Source organism: Poecilia latipinna, unplaced genomic scaffold, assembly GCF_001443285.1.
Source record: "Poecilia latipinna isolate Pla-1442-1.1 unplaced genomic scaffold, P_latipinna-1.0 Scaffold249, whole genome shotgun sequence".
Classification (NCBI taxonomy): Eukaryota; Metazoa; Chordata; class Actinopteri; order Cyprinodontiformes; family Poeciliidae; genus Poecilia; species Poecilia latipinna.
The window spans coordinates 65,995-85,260 of NW_015112865.1; the positions used below are offsets into that span (position 1 = coordinate 65,995).

General features: G+C 39.8%; 3 protein-coding genes across 3 annotated transcripts; 2 read left to right on the forward strand and 1 right to left on the reverse strand.

Annotated features, from left to right (window-relative positions):
* hapstr1a (HUWE1 associated protein modifying stress responses a) lies at positions 1–5,747 on the forward strand. The gene is made up of 5 exons (XM_015032736.1): positions 1–431; positions 1,441–1,521; positions 2,446–2,513; positions 2,720–2,930; positions 4,887–5,747. The coding sequence occupies exons 1-5, from the start codon at positions 236–238 to the stop codon at positions 5,204–5,206; spliced, it is 876 nt and encodes a 291-aa protein (XP_014888222.1). The 5' UTR covers positions 1–235; the 3' UTR covers positions 5,207–5,747.
* Positions 5,748–8,443: 2,696 nt separating this feature from the next.
* Positions 8,444–11,041, reverse strand: dctn5 (dynactin 5). Its single transcript, XM_015032737.1, has 6 exons — positions 10,874–11,041; positions 10,676–10,744; positions 10,471–10,589; positions 10,110–10,221; positions 9,135–9,237; positions 8,444–9,034 (listed from the first exon to the last, which is right to left on the reverse strand). Exons 1-6 carry the CDS (start codon positions 10,919–10,921, stop codon positions 8,937–8,939), a joined length of 549 nt encoding a protein of 182 aa, XP_014888223.1. The 5' UTR covers positions 10,922–11,041; the 3' UTR covers positions 8,444–8,936.
* Positions 11,042–11,229: 188 nt separating this feature from the next.
* ndufab1b (NADH:ubiquinone oxidoreductase subunit AB1b) lies at positions 11,230–13,781 on the forward strand. The gene is made up of 5 exons (XM_015032738.1): positions 11,230–11,452; positions 12,525–12,644; positions 12,774–12,861; positions 13,277–13,378; positions 13,458–13,781. Exons 1-4 carry the CDS (start codon positions 11,282–11,284, stop codon positions 13,366–13,368), a joined length of 471 nt encoding a protein of 156 aa, XP_014888224.1. The 5' UTR covers positions 11,230–11,281; the 3' UTR covers positions 13,369–13,378; positions 13,458–13,781.
* The last annotated feature ends 5,485 nt before the right edge of the window (positions 13,782–19,266 follow it).

Consider the following 19,266-nt stretch of genomic DNA (forward strand, 5'->3'; position numbering starts at 1 on the left):
ACATAACATGATAGTGTGTCATGTATATATCCCGACGTCGGCAAGTAGAGAAAAATAGTTAGCTAGGCTTATCTTCTGAGGTAGTCGGGAGAAGCTGAGGTGCTAAATTAGTGAACAAAAAGAAAGAATATATAACAGTATTTATGACTTTATTTATATAACTCTATATATGCTGTCCAAATATTATCAAATTAAAACGTTAGAAACGAATTTCCTCCGAGCTCTCTTGCATTAAATGGAGGAGAAGAAGGAAGACGGGGACTCGGAGATACAGGAACACGGACCGGAGCACTGGTTCTCAAAATGGGAGCGGCAATGTTTAGCCGAAGCCGAGACGATGGACCCGGGCGAGGAAGAGGCCGACAATGACCAGGATAAACTCTGGCATCTCTTCCAGAACTCCGCCACTGCCGTAGCCCAATTATACAAAGGTAAAAAAAAAAAAATGGCAGCACTTTCTTGTCAGCTTGTAATAGCTTAGCAAGAGGTATGTAGCTATTTAACAACTGCTAGTTGGTTAGCAACCCGGCTCTGTATCTACAGTAACTGTGAGCTAAATGCTAGCTAGCTTAGCCAGCTTGCTAGCCGGTATCAGAAGTAGCGTTCACAGGTGACTTTTTAAAGCTAAAGTTAGCTGGGTTGTGGTTTCCAGGGTTTAGCATTTTCCTGTTTACGTAAAAAAAAATATATATATATATATATATATATATATAGTGCCATACGTTGTTTTTCTGGATAACCAAAGCATAGCAATATAGATAAACGACAGTGACTACTTTCTTTAATATTATACAATTTGTTGACATTAACTAGATCGTAGCTAACTTCACATTAGCCAAGTAGTTACAAAATGGCGATGGTAACAACAGTCGTAGCTACGCGACATTCCCAGCTGACTGTCAGTGTTAACAAATGCTATGAAGTCAAAGTGGATATTTTTAAACGGTTCTTTACATATTTAACGAGAATACATCACTGTACGGTTGTTGATAAAACTCGTGTTTCCCTGCTAATCCGGAGGCTGCTTTTGGCGAGCGTTAAAATTACAAGATGGCGAGGAAAATATTGGCTCCCTGCTTTCACAGTCTTAGTATTTTACATATATAGATACCCCAACAGCAACGAGTTTGACGTATTGTTTGTCTTGTATGTATATTTCGCGTTGCTTAGGAACTTTACTGCTGAGAGTGCAGTTAAGTTCGGTACTTTCTCTCCGCTGCCCTGTTGGCCGTGTAGCTGCCTGCTGACATCTATTTTTATGCCAAACCCCATCTCTGCAGTTGTAGAGGCCAGACAAAATGGCGTTTATAAGTGAACCTCGCTTCTTCAACCCCAACCCTCGATATGCTTTAGTCACATATTTCTCACAGAGAGTCCATATTAAAACAGCTCAGTGTTGTGTGATGTATAGTAACTCTCGTCTAACCTTCTCTTCCACAGACAGGGTATGCCACCAGCAGGGCCTGTCATTGTGGGTGCCGTTTCAGAATGCTGCTACTGCAGTAACCAACCTTTACAAAGGTACCTGTCCATGTGATTAGCATATGCTTTTTCAGCTGCTACCCGCTCATTAGACTTGACCCATCAGTTTAAAAGCTGAATAGAAGTGTGCTCACACGTATATTCATTCAGATGATGAGATGAACATGTATCTATCATTGCTGTCCTCGTGTACCTCATGGTGTCAAAAGTTGTATTGTATTGATCGCTGCATTAAATGAATAGACTTCACAAGGTCTTTACAGATGAAACTAAAATACTTTAACAGAAATAAGAGTGAAATTGGTCAGAGCTGCAAAACTTGGGATACTAAATTCAGGTCTGTCAAGTTTTTTCTACAATACGCATTCCAGTGCCTTTAAAAAGTATTCACACTTGTTCATACTTTGTCGCATTACAACTGCAGGCTTCTATTTACATTATTGTAATTCTGTCTAGACTTATATAAAGCAGTAGGTCTCCACAATATAAGAGAATCACAGTAGAACATAATAACAGTAATTATTTACGATATTAGCAGCAGTGTATGCCTATTTTCTTCTGTCTTGTCTGTGCGTCTGTCCCTCTGTGACCTTTAGCATTCTGGGCAATGCCATTCGTTTCCAGTGTTGGCATCTGTTACTGCGAGATGCTGTCCAACTGGTTGAATATTACATTAGCATGTCATATGCAAGTTCATAACACTTAAAATATATTAGTCAACATTTATTGCGCTGCAAACAGTCCCTTTTGATATACATTTTGCACACACCGATATTATGATGTCGATGGTATATTTCTGCAGCTTATGGACTGAACGTGTTGAGAGGTTCAGTGTGTACTAGTTCTTCTGTAAGGCACAGCATGTATTAATATAAAGTATTACACTATTTAGATTGACTAAATTATTATTAGATCCATGACTGCAGAACTTTTGGAAATGATCAGTGATGTCTTCCACCTCAGAAAGTGTTGAAGCCCATCAGAGAAGTTGTGACCGGGGCATCCAGATAGGTCACCAACGGCGTAACAAGGTGGGTCTACATCTTTGTTGATTTTTTTTTTTTTCCCTCTTTGTGAACTTGGTAACCTTTGTCCTTTACACATTCCTCTCATATTTGTCGTTTGCAATGGGGAAAACGGTTGATTTCAGATCACAGTTATATGTCCGCAGCAGCAGAAGGACCAGATAAACGTATCAAGCTTCAAACAGATGATACAACCGATTGGTTCCTTGCAGGATATGCTGGCCTGGGTGAAAAAGCGCCGAAGAACCATTCGTAGGGAGGATCTCATCAGCTTCCTGTGTGGCAAAGCCCCGCCACACAGGAGCAGCAGGACCAACTCTCGGCTGGCCATGGTGGCCCCCAGCAGGGCCAATTCCCCGGCTGAGACCGGCTCGTCTGTGGAGACGGACCTGCAGCCCTTCAGGGAGGCCATAGCTCTGCATGGTGAGGAAAGCTTAGTCTTGCTCTGACACGGCAGATATATTTGATATGTTTACTGCAACGTATGGGAGGTGTCGGGTAGAAGTTGGTTGGCGTTTTCTTTTTTTTTTTTTTCTTGTTTTTGATGGGTAAATGTTTCATCCACTAACACAACAAATCCATTAGATCTGTGGTAAAATAATTTATTTATAAGCTAAATGCATTTCCTCCTGGTCAGCGTTATCTCCTTCTACATAAGTAACATCTGAGTTATGGTGTGTGAGTTTATATATAGTTGTTGGTCACGTGAGTCTGTTTCTTGCTTCAGTCATGTTTCTCTGCCACATGTCACCATTAGATAAGTTTGTTTTGCTGGGGTGTGTCGGCACCGGCCAATCCTAACTGCTGGTCCCGTTTTAACTCTCACCAAGGGAATGTCACGGAGCACAGCAAACTAAATCAAAAGTTTTTCTTTTTTTTTTTCTTTTTTGAAATTTTTAAAATTGATTTAAATTAACTTATCCTGTTCAGATGCATGGATACATGTTTGATTGCTCAGTATCTTACTTTAAAGAGTTTATATTCTAATGTAAACAAAATTAGATGGATCTGATGTCGAGTTGAATTGTGTGTGAAGTATTTTAGTCTCTGTCAGGAGATAAGGGAGTCTCCCTCACATACTGGTAATCTGTATTTTTCTACTTTAGTGATTTTTGTGGATGGGGACAATAGAGACAATTTTGTCTTACTGTTGTCTAAATATAAATGACCCAAATGTAATGACTTTACCTGTTAAAGTTTCATACATTTTGTCTACTTTTTGAGGATGACCAACTTAAGATTTGTATCTTTTATTTTGATTTTCTTGCAAGCTGTTTTCTTCAATTAATTAAAATTTATTTTGAGCACTTCTTCCTTGCTCTGCAGTCCACGGTTTCAGAAACGTTCTGTGTTCACATCAAGTCTTTGGACACTTTGCTGTGGATGCCAGTGTGTCTCAACGGTTTTCACCTTGGACCATCAAACTAAAAGCTTTAATATACTTGATTTATTTTTTAATTACTTGGACTGCTTTGATGGTACCACTGATGCTGTTGTGTAGACGGTGTGTAATCTAACTTAATTGACTAGAACTATTATGTGACGGCTTTGACGTTTTAAGAGAGAGAAAAGTAGAAAATGAGGTATTCACTTTTGAAATGTTTTAAAGCTGTTGGGTCGAGCTGAATGCTATATTGCTTTACAATATGTGCAATTTAGCTGCTGAAAAGACTGCTAGGGTGCATTGCAGTGGAGTTTCACTTTGTCATTCTCATAACTTCAGTGTCTAGTGACCAAGATCAGAAATCAAAAACTCAGGTGGCATAGTGGGAAAGTGTTATAAAAATTATACACTGATACATTATAGCAAAAATACTGCTAATGCTGTTGGATTGTCAAAAGATGCTCCAAGGATTCAACAAAGAGCTGCTCAATCCAGCATCCTAGCATGGCAAACTGCAGATCTGTGAAGATGCACATGAACTTGATTGGACACAGGGAGCATTAATCAAGAGACTCAATGTAGCCCTTTTGGAGCTGCAGCACTTTGCAGCTTAGACTGGAGAATCTGCTGACAGGAAATTGAATAGTTAGTCTTCACAAATCTGGCCTTTATAGAAGAAATGCTAAAAGGGGGGAGAAAAGAAAAGATGCTGTCTGTGGTGGAAAACCAATCGGTGTGAAACAGGAAACCATCTCATCTTGGTGAGGGGATGCTTTTCTTTAGAGGAAGCTGGATGGAGCGGTTGAAAGATGGAGTGAGATGTAGCAAGAAAGACTTGAGGTGAGAAAGAGGTTAACAGTAAAGGTTTAGATGAGAACATTAATGTGTTGGTAAAGTCCAGACGTGAAGCTAGACGTTTGCCATTTCTCATTTTGTCGTCTTCCTTATTGCTCTCATACCAACTGAAGTTCGTTGGGCCATCTTTTCCTCCTCAGGCCTGAGCGGCGCCATGGCGAGCATTAGCGTGCGCTCCGGCGCTCCGGGTTCCCCGACGCACGTGAGCGGGAGCAGCAGCAACACGGGGAGCGCGAGCGGCGGTGGCGCGTCCTCTGGCTCCGGGCCGGTCTGCCGCAGCAGGCGCAACGGCCTCCAAGACGTCGACCTGAACACTTTCATTACAGAGGAGATGGCCCGACATCTGGACTCTACCGGCGCCACCGCCGCCGGGGGAGGAGGAAACAGGAAGCGCAACTCCACCCAGTGCAGCGATGTCATCACGGACTCTCCTACGCACAAACGCAACAGGGTGATCTGAGCTTTGTGATTAAGGTGGGATGAAGTCTTCAAAGCCAGAATGGACGGACGGACGGATGGGTCTTTGTAGTACAGATGTGCTGATGTACAGACTTCCAAACATCTGGACTGGAAATGAAAGTGAGGCCTGAAGGCTCTTGGTTGCATTTGTTCATGAATTGTGTTCCTTGTCTCCTTTTCCAACACTAAGTACAAATCCACAATGAGAGCAGTGTGTGTGTGTGTGTTTGTGAGAGAGAGAGAGAGTGTGCAATTTAGTGGGAAGTTTGGACGGCCTCACACATTCCTCAGACCAAGCTGCCCTGGAAAGGAGACAAAGAAGGAGGTCACTTACTAATTCTGGGATGTCGACGGTTTTCAATGAGCGGAAAGTACGGCGTGCAGCTCGACGAGCAAAAAGCCACTTAATCTCTGACACGCGTGTGTGCTTCCCTCCCTCAGTCTGTCATCCCCACCCATCACCTTAATAAGGAAGAGAGGGCCATGATCAAACGTCGGACTCGCCAAAAAGAGAAAAAAATGTCAAAAAAAAAAAAAAAAAATCGGACGGGGCTTGTCGAAGGCTCGACTTCAGACGGTGTGTTTTCTGTTACTTCCTGTTGCCTGACAGCGCTGCGGCTCGTTCACCCAGCATCACGTCTGTGGCTTTTGTAGCCAGTTGCCGGGCAGATGATGTCTGAGCAGGTGGAGATTAACGTTTGGACACTTAGACCATGTTTCTTTTTTTTTTTTTCCATCTTTCTGCTGTTTCCGCTTCGGACTCGATGTTCTGCGGTTGGTTTTTCGTCTCTTCGCCCAGCAGTGTTAACGTTATCGGCTCATCGCCACTCCCTGCAGCTGGAACAGCCAAGTTGATTCTACACAAATCTTTTTGTTTTGTTTTTTTGTCATGTTATCGTTTGATAATGGAAATGGAGTCTTATGCCCTTCCTTCTCTTTCCCTGCGTGTTATCATGAGATCCGCTGCAGTTTTATGTGCTCGTGTGACAATTCCGATAAGTTGCAATAAGTATTTTAGTTTTTTTTTGCACTTAGCCTTCACCTCTGACTCATGCAAACAAATCGGCTCTTCCACTTTCCTCCCCCACTTGAAGTTGCTCTTTAACCCCCAGCAGGTGCTTAAAAAGCGAGTAAAACATTTGATTCCACCCAGTGGTGCGTTTATGCAACCATCCCTGTGTGAGAAATTATTTAATTTATTATAAATATCGTATTGGCAACTTGGTGCACTTGAATCGCTCTTAAGCTGGACTTGTGTGTCGGAGCATTTGATAGGAACGTTTTGTTTTTTTGTTTTTTTTTGCCGCTCTTATAAAGCGATCATTCTGGGGTTCATTTCATTCATAAAGTGGTTGTTGCTTCTCTACTAACATGGATTACATCAGACACTGAGGTCACATAAATGAAGAAATTTGATTGTTTTTGGTTCAGTGAATAAGAAATGGACATGGAAGGAGTTTATTAGATTGAAAAAAAAAATAAGAGTAGCGCAGCCAAACCTGAACTTGCCTGTGGTTGTAATAATCCCAATAATTAGAGAAGCACTTATCAATCTATTCCTGGTTGATTCAGTTTTTTCTGTCTTTCTTTGCAAGCACTAAATAATAATAATAAAAAAGTAAGAAATTAAAGCATTGGAAAGCACTTGTGCAGCAAAGCACAGATCCTGAACCATGATCTGATTTTTGGTGAACTCGGAAATGAATCAGAAAACTGGCTGATGCATTTATGGACTCAAAAAGTGGGAGTTCTTAATTGTATACACATTTAATGAATAGGGAAAAAAACAAACAAATCTGACCAACGCCAGCTGAATGAAGCAAACCAGATGCAACACCTGTTTATAAGTTATAACTTTGTGGGATTGAAAGTTTTTAGTTTTGCTGACTTGATGTCTCATGCTCTCTGCTCTTCTTTGTGACTTGGTTCACTCCTCTCAGATGATTATTTTTCTTTTAAGGATTAAAAATAATTAAGTTTTCTTTGAAGTGGCACGACAGGATATGCTGCTTTCGTCGCAGATTTCATTGTGTTGATTATTGTGATATTTTATATTTAGATCCTGCTGGCTGAAGGAAGAGCTGATTTCTCAATTCTATCAAAGCAAAGTCCAGAGCCTGGAGTTTTAAATTGATATTTGTTGAAACTCGAGGTGAAAACGGAAAGAACGTCCTGATCAATAGGAAGTAGTTTCGTCAGATTTTCCTGTTGCCATAATAACATTTCAAGTCGGTTGACTTCAAGATACTTAATTTAGGAATCTGAAGTGAATCCTGACCTGCCCGTTTCCTATCTTTTGGTTTATTTAGAGTTGACATGTTTTTGTTCTTTTCCTCAGTCGGTCATGGCCTTCATCACCTTCATCAGTCTGACTCATGCCACATGATGTCTTCAGAGCCAAAACTATGATCAGCTGTTTCTGGATACTTATTTGTCTAAAATAAGATAAATGGCTAATCTATATACTTAACAAATAATTGTTGGTATGATATATGTGGCTCACATTGTAAAATAAATAAAGCAGTTCAGTTGAAATTGTATGAGTTATGCATTTTCATTTTTTTAAGCTATATTCTGTGGCTCAGAACTAAACTAGGGAGATCTTACCTTTCTTTTGCTTTTTAAAAAAAAATAAATAAAATAGATATCTAAACTTGAAGTTCTATGATTTAAAATAAATTGAGCATTTCTCTATTCNCTCAGAAATTGGAGTTTACATAACTAGATTTTTATGTGACGTAAAATTCTGCCCCTGCACCCCACACTGATTGGATAATGAGCAATGTAGCCAGCCAATCAAAAATGAGATCACGTTTTAGCAAGAAAAGTCAAAACTGTTCAACTTGGGCATAGCCCTATATTGACATACCCAACAAAAGATCCAGGAAAAATATTAAACTGGGAATATACTCCTAACAATACACATAATAAATGGAAAGTTTCAATCAAAGCAACAGGGTTTTCCATATGTAAACGTCAGTTTATCAAAACGTGTTTTCCTAACAGGCGGAAAAACTAATGGCCACCAACAGTTCTGTCTTGAACCACCAGAGGGCGCCAAGATACCGTATTAAAAAGATGCGCCCGTCCTTTTCTTCCCTCGAAGAGTCGCTGTATTGATTTTGTATTTCCAAATATCAAGTGGACATTTACCATGAAAATATTACCTTGCGATCTAAAGTTGAGCTCTGTATTAACAGAATTCAACATTCTCATTATTAAAGATTAGTAGCTTAGACAATTTCACACATTTGCATTTATTTACAGGCTTAAATAATTAAGTGTTGCAACAACTGTAAACTTAAATGACAAATGTAAAGCAGACACAACCTTAAACGAGATCAAATAAAAAAAAAAAGAAAATCAAAATGGGGTTCAACAAAGTCTGGGGTATGGTGGGAAAAAAAAGCCAACTAATACATACCGTTTCATTTTAAAAGCAAAACTACATGGGTGTAGGGTTACATATACAGCCAACACTGTTGAAGATCCACCAGCTGAATTTTATAAGGTTTTAACCTCTCCTTCACTTACGAGCAGCAGATGAGGCAAAACATTGGTGTATAAAATAAATCAAGATCCAGGTTTGTTTTTGTATCTGACATTAAGGATTCAGAAGAACAGTTAAATGAAATCCTAGTGTGATGTTTTGATGAGAAAAGTCCACTGCAGTTCTCCAGGAGCTCCCACCCGTCTGATCGCAGGGCTGGCTTAAAGTGTTGCGGTGCGGTTCAGATCTGGCTGAGCGGCAGGAACTTCTGGTAGTAGCTCTTGGTTACATCAATCATGAGATCCTGTGTGCATTCTGGGAGCTCTGCTGAAAACAGACCTGGAGGAGCACCAAAGAGAGAGAGGGGAGGAAAAAAAACTATTAAAAGCAGTTTTGGTGGAAAAGGAAGACAAATAAGTCTGCTGTGTGTCCTGCTCACCTGGACATCCGGAGAAGACGGTGAAAGGTGGCACCACTGTCTCAGGAGGAAGCACCGTGTTGTCTAGGATCTTGCAGCAGTCTTTCAGCACACACCGACGGCCCTGCAAGACAGAACGAATAAAATTAACAAACATCTTTCACCACCTCCCGGAAGTCGTACTGATTCAGTTTTGCACTCTTTTAAGTTCCACTGTCTAAAATGTTGGTTAGAAAAAGAATACAAGACAGGAAAAAAAATAAATAAAAAAATCATACAGTTTGTATGAAACTGAAAATCCACTTCAAAATATAGGACCTGCAAAAATTACATTCCAAAAGGACAAAAGGAAGGAAACTTTATGGATGGATGGATAAAAGGTGGACAAACTGATGGGATTAAAAACAGACATAAATAAAGAAATGTACAAATAAGTAGAAAGATGATACATTCATACAACTTTCAAAAAAATGGTAGAGAAACCAGAAGTTTACAAACATTTTTTTTTTAAATCTCACTGATAATAAATCAGACCAGGCTTCTGTTCTGATTTCAAAGTCGTTGATAAATAAATCTCCGACACGTCATTTTCCCAATATTGTTGCATTTAGCCAATAGAAATAATTTTGGTAATCCTAACTGACCTGCATGAGAAGCTTAGTCTGATTTAACTGTAAATGCTGAAGGGGAAAAAAAAACCAAAACAAAAAAAAAAACTGTATGTCTTTTTATTTGTTGTATGTAAACTGTATTTCTCCATACTCTATTTCCATAAATATTCTGTCTATATGTCCTCCAATCCCTCCCCCACCCCCAATAGATATTAATCTGTTGTTTCGGTGCTGTTTGCCATCTTCTCTTCAAAGCATGACCACCATGTGACTGTGGAAGACTGTAGCTGGGAGGCAGTCCCACTTTTTTCCTCTATTTTTTAAGGCTGTCTTTTAACCGTTCTTGGGTTCGTTGGTTCAAAAATTTCTCTCTCCCCCCACTTACTATCACACAGTTCTTGCCGATGTGGACATAGGAACCGATCTGCGCTGCATTGACCACACAGTCCTCCTCGATGAAGACATGGTCTCCAATATGGAGCGGGAAAAACGCCACACTGAAGCAAAACAGGGATAAGGACAAGATACGCTGAATGATTAAAAACATACAGATGTAAGACTCTACAAGCCTGCAGAATGAGTGACTGCAATAGTTTGGTTAGTTTTTTTTAAAATGCATTATATACAGAGAGATGAAGACATTTGCAAAAACTCAAACATCTGAATCAGTTTTAAGACAGAACTAAAACAAGATGAAATGTGACATGATCAGCTTGAAGACGTGGAACATGAGAAGAATCCCTTACCCTTTGCTGAACTTTTTAAAAGGTGGTCGAATAACACTCCGGCTTTTTACAACACAGTGTCTACCCACTCTGACATTAGCCAGGTCCCCCCTGATGATGCAGTCATTCATCACAATAGTCTGAAGAAGAAGAAAAAACCAGGACAAGCAAAGCTTAAAACCAGATTTCTCTCCGTTAGCTCGGTGCGTTCGTGTTGTTTTCTCACTTTGCCGTTCAGTACGATGTTTTGACTCCCGCACAGCACGGACTGCCTGCTCACTTTGTTTCCAGAAGCCTGCAAAAACCACAACATGAGTATTAAACCCCTCTTCTGGCGTCCAACGCCCTTCTCCACATTAGCAGACAGCTAGTTAAAAGAGCCGCTACTTTAGCTACTAAAGGATTCAAACGCCGCATCTATTACCGTTTCAATGTACTCCGCTTTGTTGTACAGTATTTCAGACAGCTCCATGGTTAGTAATTAGTTATAATATCAACGACAGAAGTTATTGTTATTTGATAAAAGCATCTAGTTGTTATTTCCAGCTCTGAGTTCAGCCCTTTTCACTTCCTGTGTTCTGCGCATGCTCATTCAAGGATCGATTAGTCTGCCCTTGACACTTCCATAATGATCCTTTTAAATAAATTATTATTCATATGAGTATCACTTTAAAAAAAACCTTCTATAGTATACTATAAAATATTAACCAAAAATAAACAGCAAATAATTTTTTAAAGAAAAATCCTCTCGTATTTAACGCGCATGCGCAGATTGGAGCCCTTGACCTGGAGTCTTCTAACTTGCCTCCGATTCAGCAGGTTCTCCTACAACATGGCGGCCCGTGTCCTGCAGCAGTGTGTCCGCTCGCTTGGCCGGCCCTCATTGAGGCTTTGCCCGGTCAACCTCGCGCTCAGAGCGGCTGTCGCCCCGGCAGTCACCGTCCACCGACCATTCTCCTTCGCTGCAGACAGCCGGAGGACGCGGTGGCTGGGACAGAGCAGGGTGAGTTGCTGCTAGCGCGGCGCAGAGCTGCGGCCTAGCTGTGTGACCTACCCGATGTCTTTCAAAGCCCACAGGCTAATAGCGTCTGCTGCAGGTTTACTGAGATGTCTGACCTTTGTTTTAGCTCGCGGACTAATTTTTCAAGACGATTGTGTGGCCACAGTTATGAAGGAATGCTATTGCGACACAACTGCTGAGTTTTGTGGCTTGTTAGCACATAAAGCTAGCTGTTAGCAAAATTTACTGGCATGTGTTGTACTTGTGTTGAGTAAGTCTGCACCCCAGACACGCATTAAATTAAATGCTTCCAACAGTGAATAATAACCACTCTCTAAAGGCATGTCTTTATACACTTAGAAGATTGCGAAGGAATAGCAGAAAGGTTCGATTTACGCAACAAAGACATCACTATGGATTTGTTATTGAAAACTTGAGTCTTCAGGGTTAATTACTAAATATTCTGTGCAGTACACGTTTGCTTTACTACTTTTTACAGGTGAAGACGAGCAAAAATGTAACCGGTCTAAATTAAAAGATTTATCCCCTTTCCTCCAAACAGTTGTTCATCCTATCCACTCTGCATTGTAGTTAACATTTATTCCTAGTTTATTACAATTTCTTCAAGAATTAAATCATAAAGTGCAAGTACACCAAAGGCACGCTGTTACGAGCTTGTTTATTTTTATCTTGTTTATAATATCTTTTTAGTATGGACCTTCTTGTGTGTCTTTAATAAAGATATGATCATCTTCTCGTAGTAGAAATTGGCATTACAAAACAATTCATTTGCTGAAATACCTTCTTGAATGAACCATGGAAATGCTTGAACGTGTCGCTTCATACATTCCTTTGCATTTTGCGGATTGTGGAAGTAGCCTAACTTAAGTCGTCTTCCGTCAGTAATCACTTCCCCACTGAAAAATGTTACCCGATTGTAAAAAGATTGGATTTTTTGGGTTCCCAAGTGTCTGTTATCAGGATTTTGCTGAAAAACAGTGGATCTTTAGTTTAACAGTGGAGAGAAATGCGTTGATCTGAACTTTTCTGTCTCTTTCTCCCGGGCCTTGCTTAGATCTCATCAGTGGGGTTGCTGTGCCGACAGTATGGCGACCTGCCCCCTCTCACCCTAGAAACCATCAAAGACCGTGTCTTGTATGTACTGAAACTCTACGACAAGATCAACCCAGAAAAGGTGAGTTGTTGCAAAGCGAGACAAAAAATAAAGGTTTCTATTGGATCTTTAGGAAGTCTATATTTTCTTGAGTCAGCATGACTTATTTAAAATGCAATGAAATCACTAAATAATTGTTTTACTCTCCAGCTTCAGGTAACCTCCCATTTCATGAAAGATTTGGGACTGGACAGCTTGGACCAGGTGGAGATCATAATGGCCATGGAAGACGAGTTTGGTGAGAGCCGGTTGGTTAGTTATCCAGGTTGAGAAGCAAAGAAGTAGAGATCGCCATGCAGAAATCAGTGGCTTATCTTATAGCAGGGGTGTCAAACTCCAGTCCTCAAGGGCCGCTGTCCTGCAGTGTTTAGATGTGCCACAGGTAAAAAACAGTGGAATGAAATGGCTTAATTACCTCCTCCCTGTGTAGATCGGTTCTCCTGAGCCTTGCTAATGACCTAATTATTCTTTTCAGGTGTGGTGCAGCAGAGGCACATCTAAAAGTTGCAGGACAGAGGCCCTTGAGGACTAGAGTTTGACACCCCTGTCTTATAGCATAAGATGCTCTTGAACTTAAAAAAAAAAAAAAAAAAAGGGACATGTTTTTTCCGGCTCATCGTTTATTGGACCTTCCTATTCCGTTTCTGCTGCAGGCTTTGAGATCCCAGATGCTGAAGCAGAGAAGCTCATGACTCCTGAGGAGATTGTACAGTACATTGCAGACAAGAAGGATGTTTATGAATAATGGTTCAAAGGCAAGTGCTTCCGCTCTGCTCTCAGCTTCTCCGGAGTGTACACCTTCATTTGATTTTTCACATCACTTTCTACTTGCAGAACGTGCCCACCCCATGGGAAGTACTTACGAAGCAGATCGGCGCCACTTTTTTTTTTTTTTTTTTTTCCCCCCCACTTCGACATCCCCGCCCTCGTCAAGCTCTTCGGTCCATCGTAGGGACGTCTGCAATCGCCTGCCGTGTCTTGTGTTTCACTGTATTTAAAAGCGAACATGTGCTCGGGAGCTTGGATGTTGAGAATCTGTATTAAACGAGGTTCTATCAAAGCCCTGAGTTTTATTTTACTTCAGGTTCCAGCCTGTCAAATTGATGTATAATTTTCTCATGAATAGATCAATAAAGGCAGGATGTTTGGTTCTGTAAACGCGGCTCCGGTCTCATTTCATTCAAAGCATACGAATACAGATGCGATTTGTTACAAGAATTAAGTTTCGTATTAAACACCCAGTACAGATTTGTCATTTCCATTGATGAAAAGCAAAGCACTTTGGAGGAAAAAGGGAGTAATTTATGCAATGGGATAGAGACTACTTCTGCTTCTTACCTGGAAAACACTGAACATAAAACTCCAAGGACTTTCCAGGATGTGGAGAAAATAAAGACGTGGTGAGCTGGAGCGTTTTGTCACTGTTAGTCTTTTATTGAGGGTTGTACCCAAGTTATACAGCTTTGTATGCTGGCTGCAGGAGCCAGACGGTTACAAACAGTAATCAGTATACGAGTACAGCCAACAGAAGACCTACTAACTACTACTCTACATCTTAATACAGATTCTCCTAATACTAAAATCCAGAAAATTAAAGAGAAAAAAAAAAAACAGAACAAACCAAGCAACAAAAAAAAAAGGATAAAAAGATTAAATGAACCCAAACATATAGACAGCATCAGAGGAGACATTCATTATTAGAGCACACTGGAGTTGGTTTTCTATACCATGTAATATCAGGCGACTTCATTTTTTTTTTAAATGTTTTTTTTTTTTTTTTGTCAATTTATACCCATACAAATAAAGATTGTCCTTCAAAAAGTGCAGATTCCACTGAAGTTAAAATCCTTTGAGCCGAGGAAGACATTTGGAAATTGAAAGCAAAAGGTACTTCCTGTTCTGTTTGTTGGAAAGGACCGCATCCTCCCGATGATTACAGACACTGTACGCTTATATTCTCATATATTTATATATATATATTATGTATAGTTTCAACAGTCTCCCCAAAGCAATGTGCATAATAGGTTTAAAGGTGATCCAACTACACACTGTGGATTGATAGAATCTCTATAAAAAACATTGTAGTTGTGTAAAATTTGCAGTTTCACCGGCCAAGCTGGGAAAATAAATGGACTTTGCAAATCTTAACCTGTCGTCTCCTGCTACAACTGGCCCTGTTAGGTAATAAAGGTTTATCAGGTTGTTTTGTGTTTTTTTTTTGTTTTGTTTTTGTTTTTTTGCTTTTTGTTTTGTTTTTTTTTAAGATTATTAGAAGCAGTACAATTCAAAGATGGCACATGTTTGAGGAACGTTATTGGGAATCCCATCTCAGCTGCGTTTCTACAAAGGGATTTTTTTTAATATATATATAATTTAGAGAACAGAAAACCCAAGGTGGACATGGAAGCCTGGGTTCAACACTCCACTGCATAGTCTCTCTGAGCAACACCCAACCCCGAGAAAGAAAAGGGGGAAAAAAATAAAAGTAAAAAAATAAATCCCACCCGTCCCCGACCCACATCTTTGTGCTGGTTAGACTAAAGCTTTTCAGGGTTTGTACATGTGTGGTCATACTAAGTGTAAAAGACAGCAGATTCTCACAGTTTTTGTTTTTCTTAAAAAAAAATAAAAAAAAAATAAAAATAGCCTTAGCACTTTTGATCGACCGTAGGAGCCGTTGGGTGTGTGTTATGATATAATATAGCATTTTAGTCACAGGATAGTTAAAAGAAAAAAAAAAAAAAAAACACAAGTCACATTATTTGTACTTTAAATATATATATTTTTTAAAGTAGTAGAGTTTCACCAGCGACCCTCCCTCCTCTCCTATCAATCTCTTTCCTTCTTTCCTCCCCTCGTCTGGCCCTGTCGTCAAGCTGCTTGGCAGCTTTTTGGGGATTGTACATTGCTCATGGTGGTTTTCCTCATGTCATCTTTTTGCAAATGTATTTTTTTTTTCTTCAAGCATTTAACATTGTCCAGCTTTTTAAATACATATATGCACACATACAGCTTAAAAAAAAAAAAGAAAAACAAAAAAAATCAATCCCTTTCCTTCCCTAGCAACCCTCCCTCCTCGATTTGGCATAAGTTCACTCTCTCTCTCTCTCTCACACACACACACACACACACACACACACACACGTGCATCTTCACACACACCAACAGTAGATTGAACAAGACAGAAAGATAGCACAATTCTGCTGGGAAAAAAAAAAAAAAAAAAAAATTACTGAGAGGCGTTTTACAGACGTTGCTTGTCCCTTCTCTAACAGCGCTAGCGATGCCACCTCCGAGGCTGCTCAGAGCTCAGTTATCGTCCCACTAACGTTTAAGGTAAGGATACTAAAGTAGGACAAAACCGCTCTTAGATCAGCGCAGGAAAATGTGCGTTGCTAAAAACAAAACAAAGCAAAACAAAAATAAATCAGAATGAACAAAGTCCTTTTAAACGAGCAGAAAGGGAATATGGACAGATTGGGGTCGACTTCCTCCGAACGCTCAAGACAGTTTCTTTTTCTTTTGGATCTTCTCCCCTGTAACTGAGCTTAGGGTTTGGATGTGGGAGAGTCGATTCAAGATAAGCCAGCAAGGAAGCGAGTGGAACCCTGTGTGTCCCTGAAAACGAGCCTTATAAGTCGCATCCTCTTGCCTGAGTCACAAAGGGGCTAAAAAAAATAAAATCAAAACTATTTTCAGTCATGGATAGGTCCCGCCATGATCGCCAGGCATGGTCAGAACATCCCCCTGCTTCTTAACCCCGCCCTCCAACAACAAACCACGAGCAGCAGCTGCAGTTCCTGCTCCGTCCCATGCGGTGGCGACATGGCTGAAGATGCTGAATGGGTCAAATCGGAGCTCTGCTGAGCCTTTTTTTTTTAACCGTTTTCGCTACAATCCGAGGCGAGGAAAAAACAAAACAAAACAACAAAAAAAACTAAGCACCGTCGACTTTAGCCGCAGCTCACGCCACACAATAGTTACCCTGTCGCTAAGCTAAATCCTCGCCCGGCCTTATGACCCCGACCCGACTCCGGTGTTTCCTCCAATCCGCCCGAGTGCAAAATCCAAGGCTCCTCAGTTCATTCTGTCAACTTAACTAAAAAAAAAAAAACTAAAAACACAGTTCAGATGTTCCATTTGATAACTTCAACAAGACAAATGCACAAGATATATATTTATATATATTTTTAGTTTAAGCAAAGAGATGTGGAATTAAGTAAACTAATCTTTTTTTGTATGATTGAATTATTTGGTAGACAGCATTCAATACTGGCACACACCACTGTCAAGTCTGGCTAATACTCAAGGTTTATTCACTACATACGTCTTAAAGTTGTTTATTTTATATATTCATGGTGAAACTAAAAAAAAAAGAAAAGAAAAGAAAACACAACTAAAGCCAAAAAAGCTTGTAGTACTTCTGAAATAAAAACTTTATATTGGTGTTGGGAGTGGGGGATGTTAATGTGTGCATGCCAACACTCACGCATAACAGGCTGAACACGGGAAAAGTAAAAATAACACGAGAAAAGAAAATTAAGGTCCATGGCTTCCGCTAATGCTGATCTCGTCCAACGTGCTCTGAAGCTTTCGCCTTGTCGCGCTAAAAATTGTGCATCATAGTAACTCAACAATCACTGGTATATAGGTAAATTTAATGTTCACGCAAGTATTTCTTTTGAAATCAACAGTTACATTCACACTCTCTCTCTCTCTCTCTCTCGCACGCACACACACACACACACACACACACACAAATTCATGATGTCAGAAACTTCAGATGAGTACCCCACCCTTCCCAGACCCAAAGGATGGGAAGAGAAAACCAACCAACCAAAAAAAGAAAAAATAAAGAACAGAAAAAAAAATTAAGAAAATAAAAACAGTACAACAATACAATCATATTCTATTTGTAAACAGGTAGAAGCCACTTGACTTGTTGCATCTTCGGACACATTTAGGATCAAGGCAATGAAATGTGGACGACTTTTGCACTGTTAAAATATCTTCAACCAAAAAAAAAAAATGTTTGTTTTTCTTCGTTTTTTGTTATATACCTTTTTAAAACACATTTGTGGCAATGATTATAAGCAACGAAACAAAAAAAATAGCATGTAGTCGTACTTAATGAAACATTTCAAACATTTTTTTTGAGAGACAGGGAACAAAAACGAAAAGAAAAACCTCTCGGCAGGCCTTGTGAATACGAGAGGCTACAGTATGCATAGATACAGATTTTGCCTTTTCTCTTGTTTTTTTTTTTTCTTATTATTATAAGTGACGAGACAATTTACACTCACATTAAAAACAGTCCCCAAAGTTTCTACAACAATGGAGTGGAGGAGGAGGAGGAGAGAGGGATGGAGGGAGAGAGGGAGCGCTGGGATGATTTACAGTCCCTCCTCCGTCCTTCCCACCGTCTTTACTGGGAATGCTCCTCCTCCCGCAAAAAAAGACAGCATATTGAAAGCAGTGTGTGAGCTTCTCCAGCTTTAAAGCAGTTATTTGGCAGAGGAAAAAAAAAAATAAGGAAAAAAAAAAGACCTTTACATAGTTTTCAGTGCTAGATGTTGGATTTTCCTTTCCTACAAGGAGTAGTAGTAGTTTTTATTTTTTTTGTTTTTAAATTCAACTACAAGGGGCGAGGGGGAAACTGGCTTGATTTCCTGAGAACCATTGCTGGTTATTTAGCAGACAAGAAGAGGAATAGTTTAAATAACCAACGCCATGGCCAAGAAAAAAAAAACAAAAAAACACTGATCCGAATTCCCAGAGTTACAACGCATCGTCTTCATCCTCAAGAGTTTTTTTTTGTTTGTTTTTTCTATTTCTTTTTATAATTTTTATATATACTTTTTTTTTTAGCTTTTTAATTTTTTTTTGTTATTTTATTTTTAGTTTATCTTCTCTTTAAAATGAAGAATGGACACACGTTCTGCCTCCTAAGTCTTGTAAACAAGAGGTTGCAGTGTGGCACCTCCAAAAAACATCGAAAGCCTATTCTGAAAGTGCTGTTCCCTCCCCGCCCCGCTAGGGGGCGACAGGGAGGGCTTGCTAGATAGGCCCCGCCCACTTCTTAGAGCAGGAGAGGCTTGCTAGTCCCAGCTGCGGCTACAGTCCTTTGCACTGCAGAGCTCAACTTTCTTTAGTTTTAAAACAAAAATTGGTGCAATACTTTTATAAATGTCACTTATTCTTTTCATGTTGTTTTATTTCTATCACCAGATAATCATCCTAAGTCAGGCTTTATTTTTGAACTTATCTGTTGATCTTGAACTCCACAACAACGCAGTAAGGTAGGCGTGCCAAGGCAGAGAGGAGCGCACATATACTCATTCACAATGCAATCACATACACACAAAGTACTCGCGCGCACACGTACGATAAGGACCTCAATGAGTAAACAGCTACACTGGAAAAAACTGGCTGCTCCCTCTATATTGCAGATTATATATACTGAGAAAAAAACCACATTCAGTGCAAAGTTAAAAAAGCTCATACTCCAACATTGTCAGCAAACAAAACGCAAACAAACAAAAAAAAATTGAAAATGTTGAAAATAAAAGAATTGGAATTCAAATAAACATGACGAATGAAACAAAATATATAATAATAATGAACTTGACTGAAGCTTTTTTTC

Bases quoted from the DNA above. Each gene is read 5' to 3' on its own strand.
- hapstr1a (XM_015032736.1), top strand. From the start codon at position 236: ATGGAGGAGAAGAAGGAAGACGGGGACTCGGAGATACAGGAACACGGA. The intron at 432-1,440 runs GTAAAAAAAAAA...TCTCTTCCACAG, and splicing joins CGTAGCCCAATTATACAAAG to ACAGGGTATGCCACCAGCAG. The intron at 2,931-4,886 runs GTGAGGAAAGCT...TTTCCTCCTCAG, and splicing joins GGAGGCCATAGCTCTGCATG to GCCTGAGCGGCGCCATGGCG.
- dctn5 (XM_015032737.1), bottom strand. From the start codon at position 10,921: ATGGAGCTGTCTGAAATACTGTACAACAAAGCGGAGTACATTGAAACG. The intron at 9,238-10,109 runs GTAAGTGGGGGG...TCTGTCTTGCAG, and splicing joins TCGGCAAGAACTGTGTGATA to GGCCGTCGGTGTGTGCTGAA. The intron at 9,035-9,134 runs GTGAGCAGGACA...GTGCTCCTCCAG, and splicing joins CGTCTTCTCCGGATGTCCAG to GTCTGTTTTCAGCAGAGCTC.
- ndufab1b (XM_015032738.1), top strand. From the start codon at position 11,282: ATGGCGGCCCGTGTCCTGCAGCAGTGTGTCCGCTCGCTTGGCCGGCCC. The intron at 11,453-12,524 runs GTGAGTTGCTGC...GGCCTTGCTTAG, and splicing joins GGTGGCTGGGACAGAGCAGG to ATCTCATCAGTGGGGTTGCT. The intron at 12,645-12,773 runs GTGAGTTGTTGC...TTTACTCTCCAG, and splicing joins ACAAGATCAACCCAGAAAAG to CTTCAGGTAACCTCCCATTT.